At 42.0% G+C, this 19,177-nt stretch overlaps 1 protein-coding gene across 1 annotated transcript; it reads right to left on the bottom strand.

The window, feature by feature from the left end:
* Positions 1-3,683: 3,683 nt before the first annotated feature.
* Positions 3,684-4,619, bottom strand: LOC134294122 (putative uncharacterized protein DDB_G0271982). The gene has a single exon (XM_062964094.1). It carries the CDS (start codon positions 4,617-4,619, stop codon positions 3,984-3,986), a length of 636 nt encoding a protein of 211 aa, XP_062820164.1. The 3' UTR covers positions 3,684-3,983.
* Positions 4,620-19,177: the final 14,558 nt, after the last annotated feature.

Raw genomic sequence — 19,177 nt, 5'->3', positions numbered from 1 at the left:
CGATATTCTTTAAATCAAAATGTTATCGGCAATAACACGAAGGGGGGATATAATTCAAAAAAAGTGGATTCTGGAAATATTTTAAATTGGCTTTGTCGAGGCACAAGGGAGCGTGCCTTTTGCTGCATTAACACTGATTGCTTGATACTTTATCTCCACAGAAGCCAAGCAATTAGAATGCCAGAAAACTCATTGAAGTCTGGGTATATGGGGGGGGGGGGGACAATAAGGAAAGACATTGTATGTGTCTAAAGGAAAGAGAGAGAGACAAGCCTTCTGCTATTCCTTTAATCACATTCCCTAAAGAACAACTTGTGGTAATTACTTACTTTGCTACCCGGATAACTGCATCGCTGATGTGGTGCTAAACTGTTTAATATACTCATACATACTGTTGTGTTTAGTCTATTGAGGTCAAATCTTTAGCTAAGCTTCAGAATTTGTAATCCAAAAGCAAAAGTCTCGGGCTTGTCTACATGGGCTTAGTAGCCAGCATTCAATATGGAGTCACTGCAAGCTATCTTCATGATGTTATGTGCTAGGGATTCCTCTTCTTCAGAAGAGGAAGGGGAGAGGAAAGTGTTCATGAATGTGAAGGTGAGTTGGAATCTGAGGAGGAGTTTTTGCAAGTACCCATATTTCAGGAGAGGCGAAAGGAAACAGAGCAGAGACGTCGTTCAGCTAGATTAGCTGCTAAAAATGCAGCTGAGTAATTGGGAACTGCCCTAGCAGCTGTGAGGGGACTCACAGCTATAAAGCAGAAGCAGGTGCAGCCAGCTCTTGCTGGTAACAAACTGACTCTAATGCCTTCACTCCCCTAGTGCCTGCTCCGAGTCTGCATCTGGATTTATTGCTGTTTCTTTGTCTGAAGTCAGACTGCTACTTGATTTGGGACTGTATCAGAGACTAAGAACTGCATTTGCCCTAAGACTTCCTTGATTCCTTTTGCATTATTTCACTAAGTGTGCTGTACTTTATGTTTTGAAGTAAAGCAGTTTTCATTTACTTACCACAGTGTCTTAAGGCTGTTCGTGCAAGACAAAATTTTCCTGACTGCAAGTAGTCATCATTCTGTTTTGTTGTTCCTAAAATTAATCACAATTTTTTAAAAATAATGAATCCTAGCAAAATATTATTTAAATATTCATTGCAATATATAATTAATATGCGAAACTAACAGCAGAACAGATGAAACGGGAGAAACTAATTCAGTGCACAAGACTAATATGAATGCAATGTCTGTAGTGTCCACTCCTCCCTTTGGAAAGCAATGAAGGATCGAGGTGTAAGAACTTTATAAAGGTTTCCTTTATAGACATTGGAGTCCCTGATGGTGCAGCGGGTTAAAGCGCTAAGCTGCTGAACTCACTGACCAAAAGGTTGGCGGTTCGAGTCCGGGGAACAGGGTGAGCTCCTGCTTCAGCCCCAGCTTCTGCCAACCTAGCAGTTCAAAAATATGCAAAGGGGAGTAGATCAATAGGTACTGCTCCAGTGGGAAGGTAATGGTGCTCCATGCAGTCATGCCACTGGCCACATGACCTAGGAGGTGTCTATAGACAACGCCGGCTCTTCAGCTTAGAAATGGAGATGAGCACCTGCAACGATGCAACCACCAAAGACTCAGAGAGAACTTTTATTTTTTTTTCTTTCTTCTTCTTATTCACTTTAGATAGTAACACAACTTGGTTTATAATATATGTGATAGAGGCTTAGATGTTGGAGGAACAATAACAAGTTTATTCAGGCACAGAACTTAGTGGTTACAATGTTGTTTCTCACTTAGAGGCACTTTTATTAACAGTTACAATACTAGAATGAGGTGAGTCAAACTCCCTAAAGTGTCACTTCTTTTACTTAAAGTAGTTAGAACTTTTAAACCTACTTTTAAACCGCAGTCACCCTGTGATATACGATCACAGATTCTCTGTTCCTTACCAGGACACAGACTACATTAAATAAGTCACCAAACTTAAACTGACTCAAAATGAACAATTGAGTCTCCTTGATCCCCTCAACCTAGGATCAGTCTTCCCTGTGCCTCATCAGAGCACAGACTGAATCCCTTTTTTAAACTTTGCACTTCTTCAACAAAACGGCAGTTGGCTCTGCCTACTTCTACATGGCAACCAGCCTCTGAGTGCTGAGATGCAATAACTGTAATACTTACCCTTTTAAAACACAAACGCACAATTAAACATAACATCTGTAAACCAAAAATTCATACTTCATTACAGCACCAACCCCAGAGTCGGATACGACTGGACTCAATGTCAGGGGAAACCTTTACCTATACCTTTTACCTTATATGCTTGTGTTTGCCATGAATTATATTTCCTAAAATTACAAGCTGTTTTTTTTCCTAATTGGGGAAAGACGCGAGGAGCTCTCCTTGATGAGTTTTAAATATTGCAGATTGCTCCGAAAGAGCAGCCGCAAGACAGACAGACAGACGGGAAGGAATGTGGTTCCACCAGATGTAAAAAAAAAAAATGATTAAAATGTCAAAAAGGAGGAGAAAGCAAGGAAAGAAGAAGCGGCACTTAGCAAAGACGCGTGAAATACATTTGCACGCACCTTTATTTCATTTCATTTGGAAAACAGTTCTCCATCTCACGAGATATGCACCAGGAGGGCTCCCAAACTTCTTTATCTCTCCAGATAGTATTGCCCCACAAATCTGCTCGGTTGGCTTTTAATTATTCTGCCAAGTCATGCTCAGTGCCCTGTGGGGAGCATCAACCGCTCACCTTTTATCTTATCACCTCGGAAAAGGCAAGCAGAGCCCAGGAAATTGGTACTTGCAGATGGACGCGAATTAGGAATGTGCTCAGAAGTGCGGAACTCCACCACCAACTTATTATTCTCCCTTCTCCTTACTAGAGGAGACTTCCTGCTGTTTATCGCCACCAAGACATTGCTCTATAATCTGCCGGCCACCTTCCCATTATTATAGGATGTCAGTAATCTTTTCTACCTCTTTACTACAATAGTCTTATTTTAATTGTTTAATCCCACAGGCATCTTAAGATTTTCATTTTTTTTAAAAAAAAAAAATCAAGGTCCCTGATCCTTTAAGAAGTTATCTTATAGGCTTCTCTCTTAGTTACTTCCTTTTTCTTAATATTCAACAATAACCGGAGCGACTGCTAGGACGGAACTGCTTATCAAACCGTCCCTGGTCCATTGCTTTACACTGGCTCCTATAGGGCTCTATAGGTCATTGAAATAGAAATGTAGAGGACCCTATAGATCATCGAAATGGAATCCTACAGGGCTCTATAGGTCATTGAAAAAGAAACGTAGAGGACCCTATAGGTCATCGAAATGGAATCCTACAGGGCTCTATAGGTCATTTAAATAGAAATGTAGAGGACCCTATAGATCATCAAAATGAAATCCTACAGGGCTCTATAGGTCATTGAAAAAGAAACGTAGAGGACCCTATAGATCATCAAAATGAAATCCTACAGGGCTCTATAGGTCATTGAAATAGAAACGTAGAGGACCCTATAGATCATCAAAATGGAATCCTATAGAGCTCTATAGTTCATTGAAGTAGAAATGTAGAGGACCCTATAGGTCATCGAAATTCAATCCTACAGGGCTCTATAGGTCATTGAAATGTAATCCTATAAGGCTCTATACGTCATCAAAATGGAATCTGATAGGGCCCTACAGATCATCTTGCCTGACCCTTTGACCCTTTCTTCCTTCACTTTCTTCAGAACACTCTGGGTTCTCTGAATGTATTTGCAGCCACCCAGGACTTTGGTTGATTTGGTCTAAGACTACCTTCATCCACACCAGCTCTGTGCATTTTTATAGCCACCGATTTTGCAATGAGAGTCTAACAAACACATTGCAAATGTAATGCGTTGTTGAGAAAGACAGCCACAAGTTGTGTGGGTTAGAGAGACCAAAGCATTCAAGTCACATTTGAGGATTTGAAGGCCCTTTGGAATACTTTCCAAGTTTTCTGCCATTCATTTCTCCATCTCTGTCTCCGTCCCCATCCCTGTCCCCATCAACATCCCTGTCAAGATCTCTGTCTCCGTCTCCTTCTCTGTCTCCTTCTCCATCTCTTTCTCCATCTCTTTCTCCGTCTCCTTCTCCGTCTCTGTCTCCTTCTCCGTCTCTTTCTCCGTCTCTTTCTCATTTTCAGTCTCCATCTCCGTCTTCTTCTCCGTCTCCGTTTCCGTCTCCGTCTCCTTCTCCGTTTCCATCTCCTTCTCCGTCTCTTTCTCCATCTCTTTCTCCGTCTCCTTCTCCGTTTCCGTCTCCTTCTCTTTCTCCGTCTCCGTCTCCTTCTCCGTCTCTTTCTCATTCTCAGTCTCCATCTCCATCTCCTTCTCCGTCTCCGTTTCCGTCTCCGTCTCCTTCTCCATCTCTTTCTCCTTCTCCGTTTCCGTTTCCATCTCCTTCTCCGTCTCTTTCTCCATCTCTTTCTCCGTCTCCTTCTCCGTTTCCATCTCCTTCTCTTTCTCCGTCTCCGTCTCCTTCTCCATCTCTTTCTCCGTCTCTTTCTCATTCTCAGTCTCCATCTCCGTCTCCTTCTCCGTCTCCGTTTCCGTCTCCGTCTCCTTCTCCATCTCTTTCTCCATCTCTTTCTCCTTCTCCATTTCCATCTCCGTCTCCTTCTCCGTCTCTTTCTCCATCTCCTTCTCCTTCTCCTTCTCCGTCTCTTTTTCCATCTCTGTCTCCATCTCCGTCCGCGTCCCCTTCTCCGTCTGTTTATTTATACCTTGCTTTTCTCTCCACAAACAGACTCAGAGAAACTGTAATTTGGCAAGTAATTCATTACTAATTAACTCACTATTGGATCACTTGAAAATGTAACATCAGTAATACTTTATGTTGAGGACCCATATCTAAGAATTATGTAACAAACTATATTCAAAAAGTCATTTGCCAGGGTGGAAGAAAACGTGGCAGTGGGTTCCAGAGGAACCTCGGGTTGATAGAAGGGTTAAATGTCCTCTGTTACTTTTGAAAGAAGCAGTGGGAGCTACAAATGGGATGCCGGCCTGCAGGTTGAATCCATGATGGTTCCCAGAGAAACCCTTTTCTCCTGGAAAGAGAAGGAGGCTGATGGAAAAGAGTAAAAGAGCCCAGGAGGACTGTGTCAGGGAAAAGCAATATGTACTCCGCTCGATGCTGACGGAGGCATTTCGGGGAGGGAAGCAGATGGCTTTTATGACACCGCCTTATAAATCAATACCTGGTTAAACTGAAAAGGAAAGCTACTTACACAATTTACCAACATAAAGAGGAATCACTGAAGGAAAGCACTTTTTTGGAAAGACGGAGCAGGAATACATGAACACACTTTACCTCTGGATAGTAAATCTCCTTTCCCACTAATTTCCATTCATATATATCCCACACGTTTTCTGGCTTCTGAGGCCCTTCCACACAGCTGTATAAAATGCACATTGAACCGGATTATATGGCAGTGTGGACTCAGATAGCCCAGTTCAAAGCAGATCTTGTAGATAATCTGCCTGGATATTCTGGGTGTGCGGAAGGGACTTGACTGTCACAATCTCTGGCAAGTGCATGCATTTCGAGCCCAGACTGTAAATAGATTGTCTCAGGTTGCCTATTGTACTTGGCATTGCTCGGGAAAATCATTAAGCATGGTTAATTATTGATCAGTTTAATCTGCCCGGTAGGATGAGTGTCTCTCTCTCGAGATGCTCAGACATTCCTCCATGTCGCATATTAGTCTCAGTTGCCCTTGAGAGAATGAGTATGAATGAAAACAGCAGGGCAAAGTTGAAATGAGGCAAATCAAAGGAATATTAGGAAGTATTTGGAAAAATTGCACAAAAATGTGTTGGGAAAACCTGACACGAAGAATCCTAGGCTTGTAATTTGAGTCTTTTTCTGTGCAAAATTCAGCCCCATCTACACATGATGCACAAAACAATGAACAGATGGAAATTTCCACTCTTATTTATATTGTGACTGAAAATATTTAAAGGGTAATTTTTGAATGCAGCATATTGACTTTTTTGGCTTGACACAATAAAATAAGGTGTCACCAAACCGCTCCCTGACTGGAGGGGGAGCAATCATAGAGAATCTCATTCCCACCAGCCGTGCTTGTGACGGGGGTGGGACTGAGAGTAGGGCCTCCTCCACTGATGGGAGTGGGACTGAGAGTAGGGCCTCCTCCGCTGACAGGAGTAGGACTGAGAGTAAGGCCCCCTCCGCTGACGGGAGTGGGACTGAGAGTAGGGCCTCTTCCACTGATGGGAGTGGGACTGAGAGTAGGGCCTCATCTGCTGATGGGAGTGGGACTGAGAGTAAGGCCTCCTCTTCTGACAGGAGTAGGACTGAGAGTAGGGCCTAATCTGCTGATGGGAGTGGGACTGAGAGTAGGGCCTCATCTGCTGACGGGAGTGGGACTGAGAGTAGGGCCTCCTCCTCTAACGGGAGTGGGACTGAGAGTAGGACCTCCTCCGCTGATGGGAATGGGACTGAGAATAGAGCCTCCTCCGCTGAGGGGGTGGGACTGAGAGTAGGAACCTCTCCGCTGATGGGAGTGGGACTGAGAGTAGGGCTTCCTCCTCTGACGGGAGTGGAACTGAGAGTAGGGCCTCCTCTGCTGATGGGAGTGGGACTGAGAGTAGGGCCTCTTCCACTGACCAAAGTGCCCGAGATGGTCTATACAGGGAGATGTGATGTGGCAAATAGCCTGGACCTGAGCCGTTTAGGGCTTTATAGGTAACGACCAGCACTTTGTAGATAACTCTAATTGCTGAGTGTCGGTTCCTTCTGTCACCTAGGCCAATATCGGCTACCTTACTCTGTTTCATCCTTATTTCACGGCTTGATCTCCTGCATTTTTTGACTTTGAATATCCTGCTGTGCTAAATGGGATATTCTCCCAGATAAGCATGGAGAGAGGTGTGCACCCGCTCTCCATACATAACAAATGAAACATTTCCAATCAAGTGAGAGCTCGCCGCTTGGCGATATCCTTAGAAGAATGAGAAAAGCTCAGCTCTCTTGTTTTAATGTCCAAATCCCCAACTCGGAGAATTATACCAGGGAGTCCTGGAAGCTGAACCTAAATGAAATCCGCTTCTGCATTGTTGTTACAAATGCCAAACATTACAATATATGAGCCGTAAACCAAATTACTTTTCTATCTAGAAAGAAAGCACAAATGCATTCCAGAGTATTGAGGTGTGAGCCAGGCAATCAAAAGCTTTGTTTCCTCCCAAACATGATGCAGCAAACCGCCGATCTAACCGGAAAGACAATTTTGCTGGGAAACACAAATGCCAGCTTGGATTCCCTCTTTACTTAGGCACAATTCCCAAGAGGGAGAGTTGTAAGGTCTGGGTTATTCTTTGCGATGAATTGCCCCAACGCGTTATAGATCAGACGTGCAATAAATCACAAGACGTGGGAAACGCAAGAGGGAAATCAGAAAGCGGCTTGCGGCGAGTGGGGTGTAAGGAGAGGATGCTGCCCAGTCTGGCTCTGACTCTGCAGAGAAGAGGCAGGAAAGCCATTTTTCACTCTGACTGTGTTATTAATCCCACTCTGGATCCCTCCAGCAGCTCAGAAGCTACTCCTGAAGATCAGAGTTGTCAGTGTATAAGGAATCTGAACTGCGTCCTCCGGTGATTGCCCCCTTTAACCTCATGAAAAGCTGACGTGTGGGTCACCGGAGAGATATTTGCCATGAACTCGGATGCAAGAATAGAAGCTGATCCACAGAGCATAGGGGAGTCAAATAGTATTTCAGCCTATTTAGGACAGGAATGGGAATTGCCAACTCCTCCGGTTGTTGATGGATTGTAATTCTCCACTTGCCTCACCATTGGCTGCAACAGCCAAGCCTGCTCGGAGTTGAAATTCAACAGCAATTCGTGATTCCTTCCAACTCCTAACCTAAGGAACCTTCACAATACTAAAATCAACCATGGAATGTTGTGTCGAGGTCTGGACTTTATAGTTTAAGAAAGACTGGAACATCCCACCAGTTCTTTGATGATGGGAGGTGGTACTTGAGAGATGATACAATACACCGAGAGATGATACAATCCATTTAAGAGATGATACAATCCACCGAGAGATGATACAATGCATTTAAGAGATGATACAATGCATTTAAGAGATGATACAATCCATTTAAGAGATGATAACAATCCATTTAAGAGATGATACAATGCATTTAAGAGATGATACAATCCACCGAGAGATGATACAATCCATTTAAGAGATGATACAATCCAGTTAAGAGATGATACAATCCATTGACGAGATGATACAATCCACCGAGATATGATACAATGCATTTAAGAGATGATACAATGCATTTAAGAGATGATACAATGCATTTAACAGATGATACAATCCATTTAAGAGATGATACAATCCATTTAAGAGATGATACAATCCATTCAAGAGATGATACAATGCATTTAAGAGATGATACAATCCATTTAAGACATCATACAATGCATTTAAGAGATGATACAATGCATTTAAGAGATGATACAATCCATTCAAAAGATGATACAATCCATTCAAGAGATGATACAATCCATTTAAGAGATGATACAATCCATTTAAGAGATGATACAATGCATTTAAGAGATGATACAATCCATTCAAGAGATGATACAATCCATTCAAGAGATGATACAATCCATTCAAGAGATGATACAATCCATTCAAGAGATGATACAATCCATTCAAGAGATGATACAATCCCCTTAAGAGATGACTGGAAGAAAGCCATACAGCCCGGAAAATTCACAGCAAAATAGTAATTCCGACCATGAAAGCGTTTGACAACACAATATTCTTTGCCTAAGAAATGGGTCTCGGTCCCTCCTCAAACCAACAGACACATAAAAAAATATGAGTCTCCCAAACAAGATGCAGGATATCAATTGCTTCCAAGAGACATTTTGACTAACTAGGAAACCCCTGGAGAAACCGCTCAATTGATTTAGATACACGGTGGCTAATAAATATGTCTTTCGGTTTATTCAAAGTTTGATGCACATTCATTTGCCGGCATTAATTTTTCATCTAAATAGAAATAGGAGGCTGAGCTTGGCCACGTGGGACCCAAGGAAATGCGATAGATTCGGAACGAGAAAGCATTAATGTCTTACTTGAACAAATAACCGTCACTTACCCCTTTTCCCCAAGAACGTTTAGGGAAGAGTGATAACGATGCCATTGTCAACAATATATACACATATAAAATAAATTGCGTCCAATCATAACTTTGATATTTCGAATGCACCCATGTGAGTTTGCGAATGCATTTGAATTTAAATGCTTCCTTTGATTCATCTGCTAGGAATTTTTTTTTTTTAGTGTCAGTTGAAACTTAAATTTGGAACAGCAAAAAAAATCTAATATGTATATATGCACACAGGCCAAGGAGTCTATTAGGCAAGAAAGTTAATTTACAGCATGACTTAGAGCTGGGATGAGAAAGTGGATGTCTTTAGGCGCCTCGTTCCTGTTAAGTCTGTTTTCCTTCTAGGTAGTCATGTCCTCACCCTTCCCCATTGAACGAGCCTGGAAAATTTACTTTTTAAAATGCTGAATAATGTTTCCAAATGCTGAACTGACTCAGAACCGCAGTATCCTTTTCCTTGTCTGCTACTGGAAGAGGATTTATTTATTTACAGTATTTATATTCCACATTTTTTCACCCTGAAGGGGACTCAGGGCGGATCGCAATGCACATATACATGGCAAACATTCATATTAGACATATGACATATAGACAGACACAGAGGCAATTTAACATTTTCCAGCCTTCGGCTTGATGAGGGTATGCTCCATTCCGGCCACAGGGGGAGCTACGTCTTCACCGTCCACTTGTGATACTGAATCCTTGATGGAATTACTTCCTCGTTCTTTTCTGAGTGCTGCTGGCAATTTTATGGTGTTGTAAATTAGTTAAAGTGATAACTAAATTTCCTACTTGACAGATGCAGCTGTCTTTCAGGCTGCTTAGGTCAACAGCAAGCTAGACTATTAACAGTCAGGAGCTCACTCTGACCCGGGCTGGCTTCGAACTCATGACCTCTCGATCAGTAGTGATTTATTGCAGCTGGCTACTAACCATCTGTGCCACAGCCCAGCCCATGTATGTAGAAAAGGTAAAAGGAGCTTTTTATGACGTGTAAAGTGACATCGTGATGATGATACGTATGTAGAAGTATGTTCTTTGTTTAGCTGTATTCTGAAAATGTATAAATAGAGGAGGACAGCTTTTTGCCCTTTTGGAGTAATCCACGCTAGAGTCAGTTCCAGCTGGTTTTCCTTAAAATAAATCATTCCTTTTTTAAGCCTCCCATAAAGGATTTCTTTTGTTATTATTTCTCTTATCGGCCACAACACAGTCATGACCCAAAATGGACACTCTTGTTGGGAAATCAGAAGAAAACAAAGCCTTGGGAAGGTAACCGTGAAGAAATGTTACCTCCAAGATCCTCCAAGAATGTCACTAAAGTCAGACTAATCCAAACCACTGTGTTTCCAGTTCCTGTATATGGGCAAGAAATTTGGATATTGAAGGAAACCGAGATAATATTGACTCATTTGAAATGTAGTCCTGGAGGAAATCTATAGAGACTCTAGACTGCTCAAACGGCAAATTAATAGGATCGACAGCATATCACAACGTTCATTAGAAGCTTCTTCTTCTTCTTCTTCTTTTTCTTCTTCTTCATTCGTTCAGTCGTTTCCGACTCTTCGTGACCTCATGGACCAGTCCACGTCTTTGCTTCGAATGCTATTCTCCTGCTTTTTGGGAGAATGGGATTGGACTGGATGACCCACAAGGACTCTTCCAACTCTATGATTCTATGATTCGTACAGTCCTCATAAGGCGATTTGGTAGCAAGGGTTCACCTCCCTATTCATCCATGGTGTGGAGAAGTCATAGTTATTGTGTTTAGTTAACAGTAGCTAAAACAGAAGCCATTTTGTTTCAATCCACAGTAGTGCTGTTACCATGGAGACGAAGCTGGCTAGCTCATCAGAGGGAGAAGTGGGCAGAGCCAAGAAAAGGAAAAAAGGGGAGTTTTTAAAAGAGAAGCCAGAGAGAGTGTGTGTGTGAGCGTGGCTGGAGGCTTTTCAGTCAGGAAGGGCTGAGGAGACAAGCCTGGCCAAGAAATCTTTAGTCAAGGCAGACTAAAGGAATCCTAGTCAAAATCTCTAGCTGAAAAAGACTAGTGAATAGGAATTTGATCGGGAGTAGATCAAATAAGAGGTTTTATTGTAGTTGGGACATTGTTCACTAAGGAACTCAGCTGAGGTTAGAGTTCGCTACAATTTATATCATCAGTAAGAGAGTGAGAGTGAATTTACACCAGAGACTACTATTGTGATGGTTATAAGAGTTATTAAACCACTTGTTTATCTGAAGTTCCATAAGTAAATCAATCAACCTGCAACCATGAGCTTTGTACACAATAAACTTCTTGTTCTTTGTTAACAACTGACTCATTTCATCTTATCTGCATCTGTGGAGCCAAATTTCCTCAGTGATAACTCAAAAGCCTCACGTTGGTGGCAGTTACCTTAATAATTCACCTAATTGGGGAAGTATAATAGTCACAGTTACCTCAGAAAGGGATCCACAACACAGAAATCCCTAGCTACAGAGACAGAGGCTGGGATCTTGAAATAAAGATCACCCCCTGTAATCCTTCCCCTCATATAAAGGTGATATATATATAATTTAGAGGCATTAAAAGACTCAAAAATCCCCTCAGCACCATCCTCCATCACAATTTGTTGGCAGAGGTGGGATAAGAAAAGGATTCCTCCCTGTCACATCAACGTCGTTCCCTCACACATTGAAACTAACTAGATGACCTTAGGCGAATCCCCTCTCTCAGCCTTGGAGGAACTACCTCTGAGCAAGTCCTGCTGAGAAAACCCTGTGATAGGTTCATAAGTTCAACAACTTGAAGGAACACAACAAAAACAAATGCAGTCTTTCTATCTAATTCTCTAAAACGATAATTACAGAGTACTGGCTGTTCTGTTTTGAGGTGTGAAATCCTTCAACTGCTGGGGGAAAAACCTTTCACTGCACAGAAGATGGCCTGTCAGCCTGGTGAGTGAGCATTCAATTTGAGTGATTCAATTTCTGACAGCGACTGTAGCAGAAGCCCTTCTGGAAATTGGCAGTGTCTCAGCAGGTAAGATTCACAACATCGAGGACTTTAATAGCTCAAAGGGAACAAGCTGGGAGTACAGCGGTCTCCCACTTCCAATTCTCCTCTGGAGCTACACTAAGGCCATATAAAATCCAGATTATCTGCTTTGAACTGGATTGTCTGGCAGTGTAGACTCATATAATCCAGTTCAAAACAGATAATGTGGATTATCTGCATTGATAATCTGGATTATATGACAGTATGTAAGGGGCCTGAGTCAGAACCTGGCACTTCCAAGAGGAATCCATTCTCTGTCAAGGCCAGTTCAACAGCTGCTACAATACTAGTCTGGAGGAGAATGATGTATTTGACAGAAGGGAGGTGTTTACTCAGGGAAGAAGACAACGGGAATGTTTACGCAGGAGTAAACGTCTGTTTCTAAAGCACGCAAATGAGTAGTTTTCCCATGAAATAATTAGTGAGAGAAATAACTCTCCCAGGGAATAATAGCCTTGAATTCTCCTTAAATACTTGGTGCTTTCTCTGCTCGGCAGAGGTGTCAACTTTGCAATTCAAGAGAGAAAGATCTGTGCCTTCGTGTTCTTGCATGTCGTGTTGTCGTGGGCTTTCAAGCCAAACTCCTGCCTTGTTTTACCTTGGAATCCAGTTGAATTCTCCTGTTTCCTTGCCGTGCGGATTCCTATTACCTTGGACGATATTTGGAGTTTGATCTTGCCCTCTAGTCTTGCTTCTTGTGTTTTGAATCCTGTGTGGACTACTCTTGTGGGACTAAGTGCCAGTTCCAGTTTGGATTACAATCTTGAGTGACTTCCTTGGATTCCTGCTGAAAGACTGATAAGTATACTACTCTGTGGATTTATCCATTCTATTGACTCTGAATCTAATTTGCTTGTGCATACTTATAATCTCCAATAAACAGCTTGATTGCATATATTCTGGGCTCCAGTGTGGTTTCAAGGTGCCTATGCAGCCTAGGGCTGAAACACCAGTTCTCCTTTAGGATCTGGGAAAGGTGTGAAGGGTTGAGCCTCTCCATTCAAGAGGGTGATCCTGGCAAAAGTGACCATTTAAGGGGAACCAGCTCCAGAGAAGTGCCAGACAATTTTTGAACCCCATAAGAGCTGGCACGATTCGTACCAGCTGCCTTTGCCCAGACAGCTAGCTATAAAATACGCACATTGGAGTCATACAGCCTGAGAATCCAAGATTCCTGTTGTGACTCAGCTTGAACCTAGAATCGATTCTGATGAGGAAAGAGAGATTCAGGTTCAGAATCTTCCTGAAAGGCCTGTAGCTTTGGAAGAAGAGGAACAGAGAGTACAAGTTCAGTACTTGTTTGGAGTTGATGACCCTGAACCCAGTGAAGCCAGCCAGGTGCACACTGACTTGAGAATGGAGAATGGGAGGTTGGAAGATTCCCAGCTTACTAATGAATCTCAGCGAGTAAACGAGCAAACTGACCTTGATGGGATGGGCTCCTTAGATAGAGCTGAGCGCTTGGAATTGAGAGTACGGCGTAGTGTAAGGATTGCAAACAGACGGGGGGAGGTGAGAGAGCAAAGAAATGCTTTCAGGTGTTGCAAAGAGTGATGTGATAAAAGGTGTGCTTTGCGGAAAAGCTGTTGTCAAAGCAACTTCCTCGCGACTGGAGAAGCAAGCTCTAGTTTCTTTCCTGGGCTTTGGATTATCTCGCAGTTCATGTATCCCTGTTTCTTGGATTTTGCCATGTTTCCTTTGGCTGTTGTTTATTCCTGGTAAGCTCTGGACTTATATCTCAAGACTATATTTGTAACTGACTTTTGCTGCTTTCTTTTGCTTTTTGAAGAACTTTTTACCATTTATCTTTAATCTATATATATCTATATATATAAAAGAGTGATGGCATCATGGCAGTGGACAAAACAACAAAAGTAAACACCCCACAACCTCGAAAATTGACAGCACAACCCCTCATCCATGCCTCTAGGTTGATACAACAAAAAGAAAAGAAAAATAAAGTCCTAATTAGAGGGAGAGGAATAATTGTTTTTATCCAATTGCTGCCAGTTATAAGGCTAAGCTCCGGCCACTTGGTCTCCTAGCAGCCCACTCAGCCCAGGGGACCCTTTACCTTAACTACCACCAATTCCTCAATATTTCACCACAGCAACGCGTGGCCGGGCATAGCTAGTATATATATATATAAGAGTGATGGAATCCTGGCGACCGCCAAAACAACAAAACTAAACACCCCACAACCTCGAAAATTAACAACACAACCCATCATCCACGCCTCTAGGTTGATACAACAAAAAGAAAAGAAAAATAAAGTCGTAATTAGAGGGAGAGGAATAATTGTTTTTATCCCATTGCTGCCAGTTAGAAGGCTAAGCTCCGCCCACTTGGTCTCCTAACAACCCACTCAGCCCAGGGGACAGGCAGAGTTAGGCCTCACTTAGGCCTTTTCCCCACTGCCTATAAAATACAGATTATCAGATTTTAACTGGATTATATGGCAGTGTAGACTCAAGGCCCTTTTACACAGCTATATAACCCATATAATCTTATATTATCTGCTTTAACTGGATTATCTGGACTCCACACCTTCACCTTTTACCTTAACTACCACCAATTCCTCAATACTTTATTTCCCATACCACCAGACTTCGCCACAGCAACGTGTGGCCGGGCACAGCTAGTAAACTATAAAGACTCAAACCTGCTGTGGAGTTTGTGTGTCAGAGCAAGGTGAATCAAGGCTGAAATGCGACAAATCCTAGAGTTGGAGGACTATTGTCCAACCTCCTTTCGTCATTTAAGCATTCCGTTTTGCTGTATGAGGATGTTTCTATCACCTTTTAAAATCTAATTTTCTTCCAAATCCAGAACTTGTTTGTATTTGTGCTGTGCTGCCCTGGCTCTCCGTTTTGTACAGAAGGTGAGATATAAATCCAGCAAAATAAATGAAAGGGGAAGAAGAAAGGTGCCTGAAAGAAAAGTATATTACTGTGTTTTCAATTTAAGGAACGGTTCTCCTTAAGGCGATTGGCATTTATGTTTGAAAAGGATGGAAGCTGTCACAGAGACGTCTAAATCCTTTTTATTTCCATCCTCAGTCGCAGGAGCTCAGCATTTAGATGCACTTTAAATCCATTTCCAAGAGGAGGGGGGGGGAAAGGTTAAATGGTCACATCGAATGCCATTGAAATGGTCTTCCTATGTACAGAAACGTGTCCAAGTGGTGCCAACATTTGTAATCATTTCATGTCCTGACGCTTATTGTTGATCGACCTTCAACACGAAATGCCACGTATTTTTAAAAGCTGGGAAATAATATTTTTGAGCAATAATAATTTCCGATATATGCACAGATGTCTATTATATACAGCAAAATGGAAAAAAAGGGAAAGTATGGTATATAATATAAAGTAAGTTATGTTATAGTTCTATACTTCTATAGTGATATTATGTATTATGTGGTATTATGTACCAATAATTATATTTGTTGAAATTGGACATTGGATTATACGTGGTTTGTTATACAGTAGAGTCTCATTTATCCAATATAAACGGGCCGGCAGAACGTTGGATAAGCGAATATGTTGGATAATAAGGAGAAATTAAGAAAAAGCCTATTAAACATCAAAGTAGGTTATGATTTTACAAATTAAGAACCAAAACATCATGTTATACAACAAATTTGATAGAAAAAGTAGTTCATTACACATTAATGCTATGTAGTAATTACTGTATTGACTAATTTAGCACCAAAATATCATGATATATTGAAAACATTGATTACAAAAATGCGTTGGATAATCCAGAATGTTGGATAAGTGAGTGTTGGATAAGTGAGACTCTACTGTATTGATATTGATACTATACAAAAGTCTACCATTATTCATTGTGTAAACCACAGGAACGGAGTTACGGTCAATCATAATATATAAGTAACTATATCACAATAGAAGTATAGAACTATAACATAACTTACTTTATATTATATACCATACTTTTCCTTTTTTCCATTTTGCAATCATAATTTCCAACAGAAATCCTCCTGAAGGAAAGTATCTCTTTCTTTTCTATCCCCAACATCAAGACCGAAAAAAGCTTTTCGTTGTTGTTATTGTTTTAACATCAAAGGAGTGTTGCTTTTGGAGAGATCAATAGGTAAATAAATAATGCCATCCGAAAGAGTATCATCCTTCCAAAGGGCAATTTTTAAAAATAAACCCAGGCGCGTGACGTCGAAACTATCCATGCATATTCCATTCTGTTAAATCAGACAGTAAAGTTCAATGGCTTGAAAATTTTTAATGAGAACAGTCATTCGGGTAAATTGAAGACCTTGGAAATGAGAATTTTAAGTGGACGGTCCAGAGCAAGTGATTGAAAATGTGGTTCCCTGACTATTTGAAATTGTACTGTTCTTTCCACTTTAAAATGTGTTGAAGTTCCCCTTGTCTATAGGCAGTAATGTGATCTCAGTTTGGAGACCGACATCTTCCCAACTATGGAGCTTGGATGAGAACCTCACCAGCGATGGCAACCTTGGAACTTCATTGCTACCACTTCTGACCACGTTGCCATAAGGTCAGAAGTGGACATTTCTGTGGACAACTTCAACAGAAAGAAAGAAACTATGAAAATGAACAAAATCTGGCTACCAGTATTAAAAAAAACTTCAAAATCAGAACAGTAAATAAGGAGCAGCACTCTGAAAACAGAAGAATTCCAAACAAGAATCAATCAGGGGCAGCTAACAACTCTGAACAAAGGATTCCCCCAGGCCAGGATGTGAGGTTGAGAAGGCCATTTAATGCTAACAAAGGTGATTAACTACAACATTCACATTGGCTTCCAACAGACAAGAGTTCTTCTCTCACCCAGGACAGATAAACCTTCCTTGCTTAGTTTCTCCAAACCTCACAACCTCTGAAGATTCCTGCCATAGATGTGGGTGAAACGTCAGAAGAGAATGCTGCTGGAGCATGGCCATACAGCCGGGAAAACATACAACAACCTATTGTTGGAGGATGGGAATCAGGAATTAGCCAGTAATGTTCATCATCTATATATACAAAAATGTAATGTGCATAATTAGGACCGAGTTACCAACAAAACCACTGGGCCAAATCACACCAAATTTGGCCACAATACTCATCACTTTCCAAGGAGTGACCTTGCAGCTTCAAAGCCTGGCTGCTTCATACCTAGAGGAATCCTTTCTAGGCCCCCTTGAATGCCATGAAGAAAACCCCGCTTAGGACTACGCCACAGCAACACGTGGCCGGGCACCACTAGTTGTGTTATAATTTTTCTTAGCCCGGGTTGTACTCAGACTGCCTGTCACCATTCATCAACTTGATTCTCTGACATTTTTCTCAGTTTGCTTCAGTCTGGCTTCGTGTGATAAATAAATATTTGCCATCAAGTGTGAGAACTTGTTAAACAGATTGGTAGCAAAAAGGGAAGGGTTCTAAACACTTTGGCCTCAGTCCAGATGGAGAGGGAAGAAAATCCGGAGTGAATTATTATCCGTGGGGTCCTCTTGTTAGATGGGTCAAGGCGGGGCCACATCAGCAAAGCATCTGGTGCAACTTCAACTTGCATTGCATGGCAATGTTGTTGTTTTTAATCAACATTAAAGTGCAGGTGGTAAGCAAAAGAAATTAATTGTTGGGGTTCAGCAAGATCTTGGGGAGATATCAGAGGACGAGGGGGATGATGGGTTTTCAATTGAGGAGTCTGTATGTGATCGGGTGTGAATTGCAGGCCTTGGATCAGAGAGAAGTGCAGGCAGTTGAAGATGAGACAGAGGATGTTTTGGATTCCAATGTTCATTCCTTAGCAACAAGGGAAAGGGAAACTAGTGAAAGGGTCATTTCTCTTGGGAATCGGTCTTCAGCTGATGGGGAGTTTTCCCGTGATATCAGAGTAGGTCTCTGGATGGAGGGAGTGAAGGATAGATTAGTTAAGCCAGGGGTCCCCAAACTAAGGCCCATGGGCCGGATGCAACTCGCCAAGGTCACTGACCAGGCCCCTGTCCTAAATGTTAGACTTAGGGTTGACCTAAGTCTACCTGGTCTTTGGAGGTCTCTTTGCTTACTTATGGCTTTTGAGATTATTTAGATGGTCTTTGGAGGTGTCTTTGGTTAGCTACAGCCTTTTGAGACCATCTAGATGGCTTTTGGAGGTCACTTTCCTTACCTATGGTTTATGAGATTGCCTAGATGGCCTTTGGGGACCCCTTTCCTTACCTATGGTCTTATGAAACCATCTAGATGGGCTTTGAGGGTCCCTTTCCTTACCTATGGTCCTATGAAACCATCTAGGTGGTGTTTGAGGGTCCCTTTCCTTATCTATGGTCTTCTGGTGGCCTTATGAGATCATCTAGATAGCCTTTGAGGGTCCCTTTCCTTACCTATGGTCCTATGAAACCATCTAGATGGTGTTTGAGGGTCCCTTTCCTTATCTATGGTCTTCTGGTGGACTTATGAGATCATCTAGATGGCCTTTGAGGGTCCCTTTCCTTACCTATGGTCCTATGAAACCATCTAGATGGTGTTTGAGGGTCCCTTTCCTTATCTATGGTCTTCTGGTGGTCTTATGAGATCATCTAGATGGCCTTTGAGGGTCCCTTTCCTTACTGATGAGACCATCTAGACGATCTTTGGGGGTCTCTTTGCTTACCTATGGTCTTATGAGATCGTCTAGATCAGGGGTCCCCAAACTAAGGCCCTCCAGGGTCCTTTACCTGGCCCCTGCCCTAAACTTTAGACATAGGGTTGAACTAAGTCTGAAATGACTTGAAGGCACACAACAACAACAACAACAACCCTAATTTTGGACTATTTCATCATAGTCCGGCCCCTCAACAGTCTGAGGGACAGTGAATCGGCCCTCCACTTAAAAAGTTTGAAGACCCCTGAGTTAGGCGGTCAGAGAGACTCTGTGAGAAATCCTTGAAACCCAAGTGTATGAGTCATGATCTCATGGCTTTTTGGTCGGGCTTG

This window comes from Anolis carolinensis, unplaced genomic scaffold (assembly GCF_035594765.1).
Source record: "Anolis carolinensis isolate JA03-04 unplaced genomic scaffold, rAnoCar3.1.pri scaffold_12, whole genome shotgun sequence".
NCBI classification, from domain to species: domain Eukaryota; kingdom Metazoa; phylum Chordata; class Lepidosauria; order Squamata; family Dactyloidae; genus Anolis; species Anolis carolinensis.
This window is presented reverse-complemented; position numbering and strand designations above follow the sequence as displayed.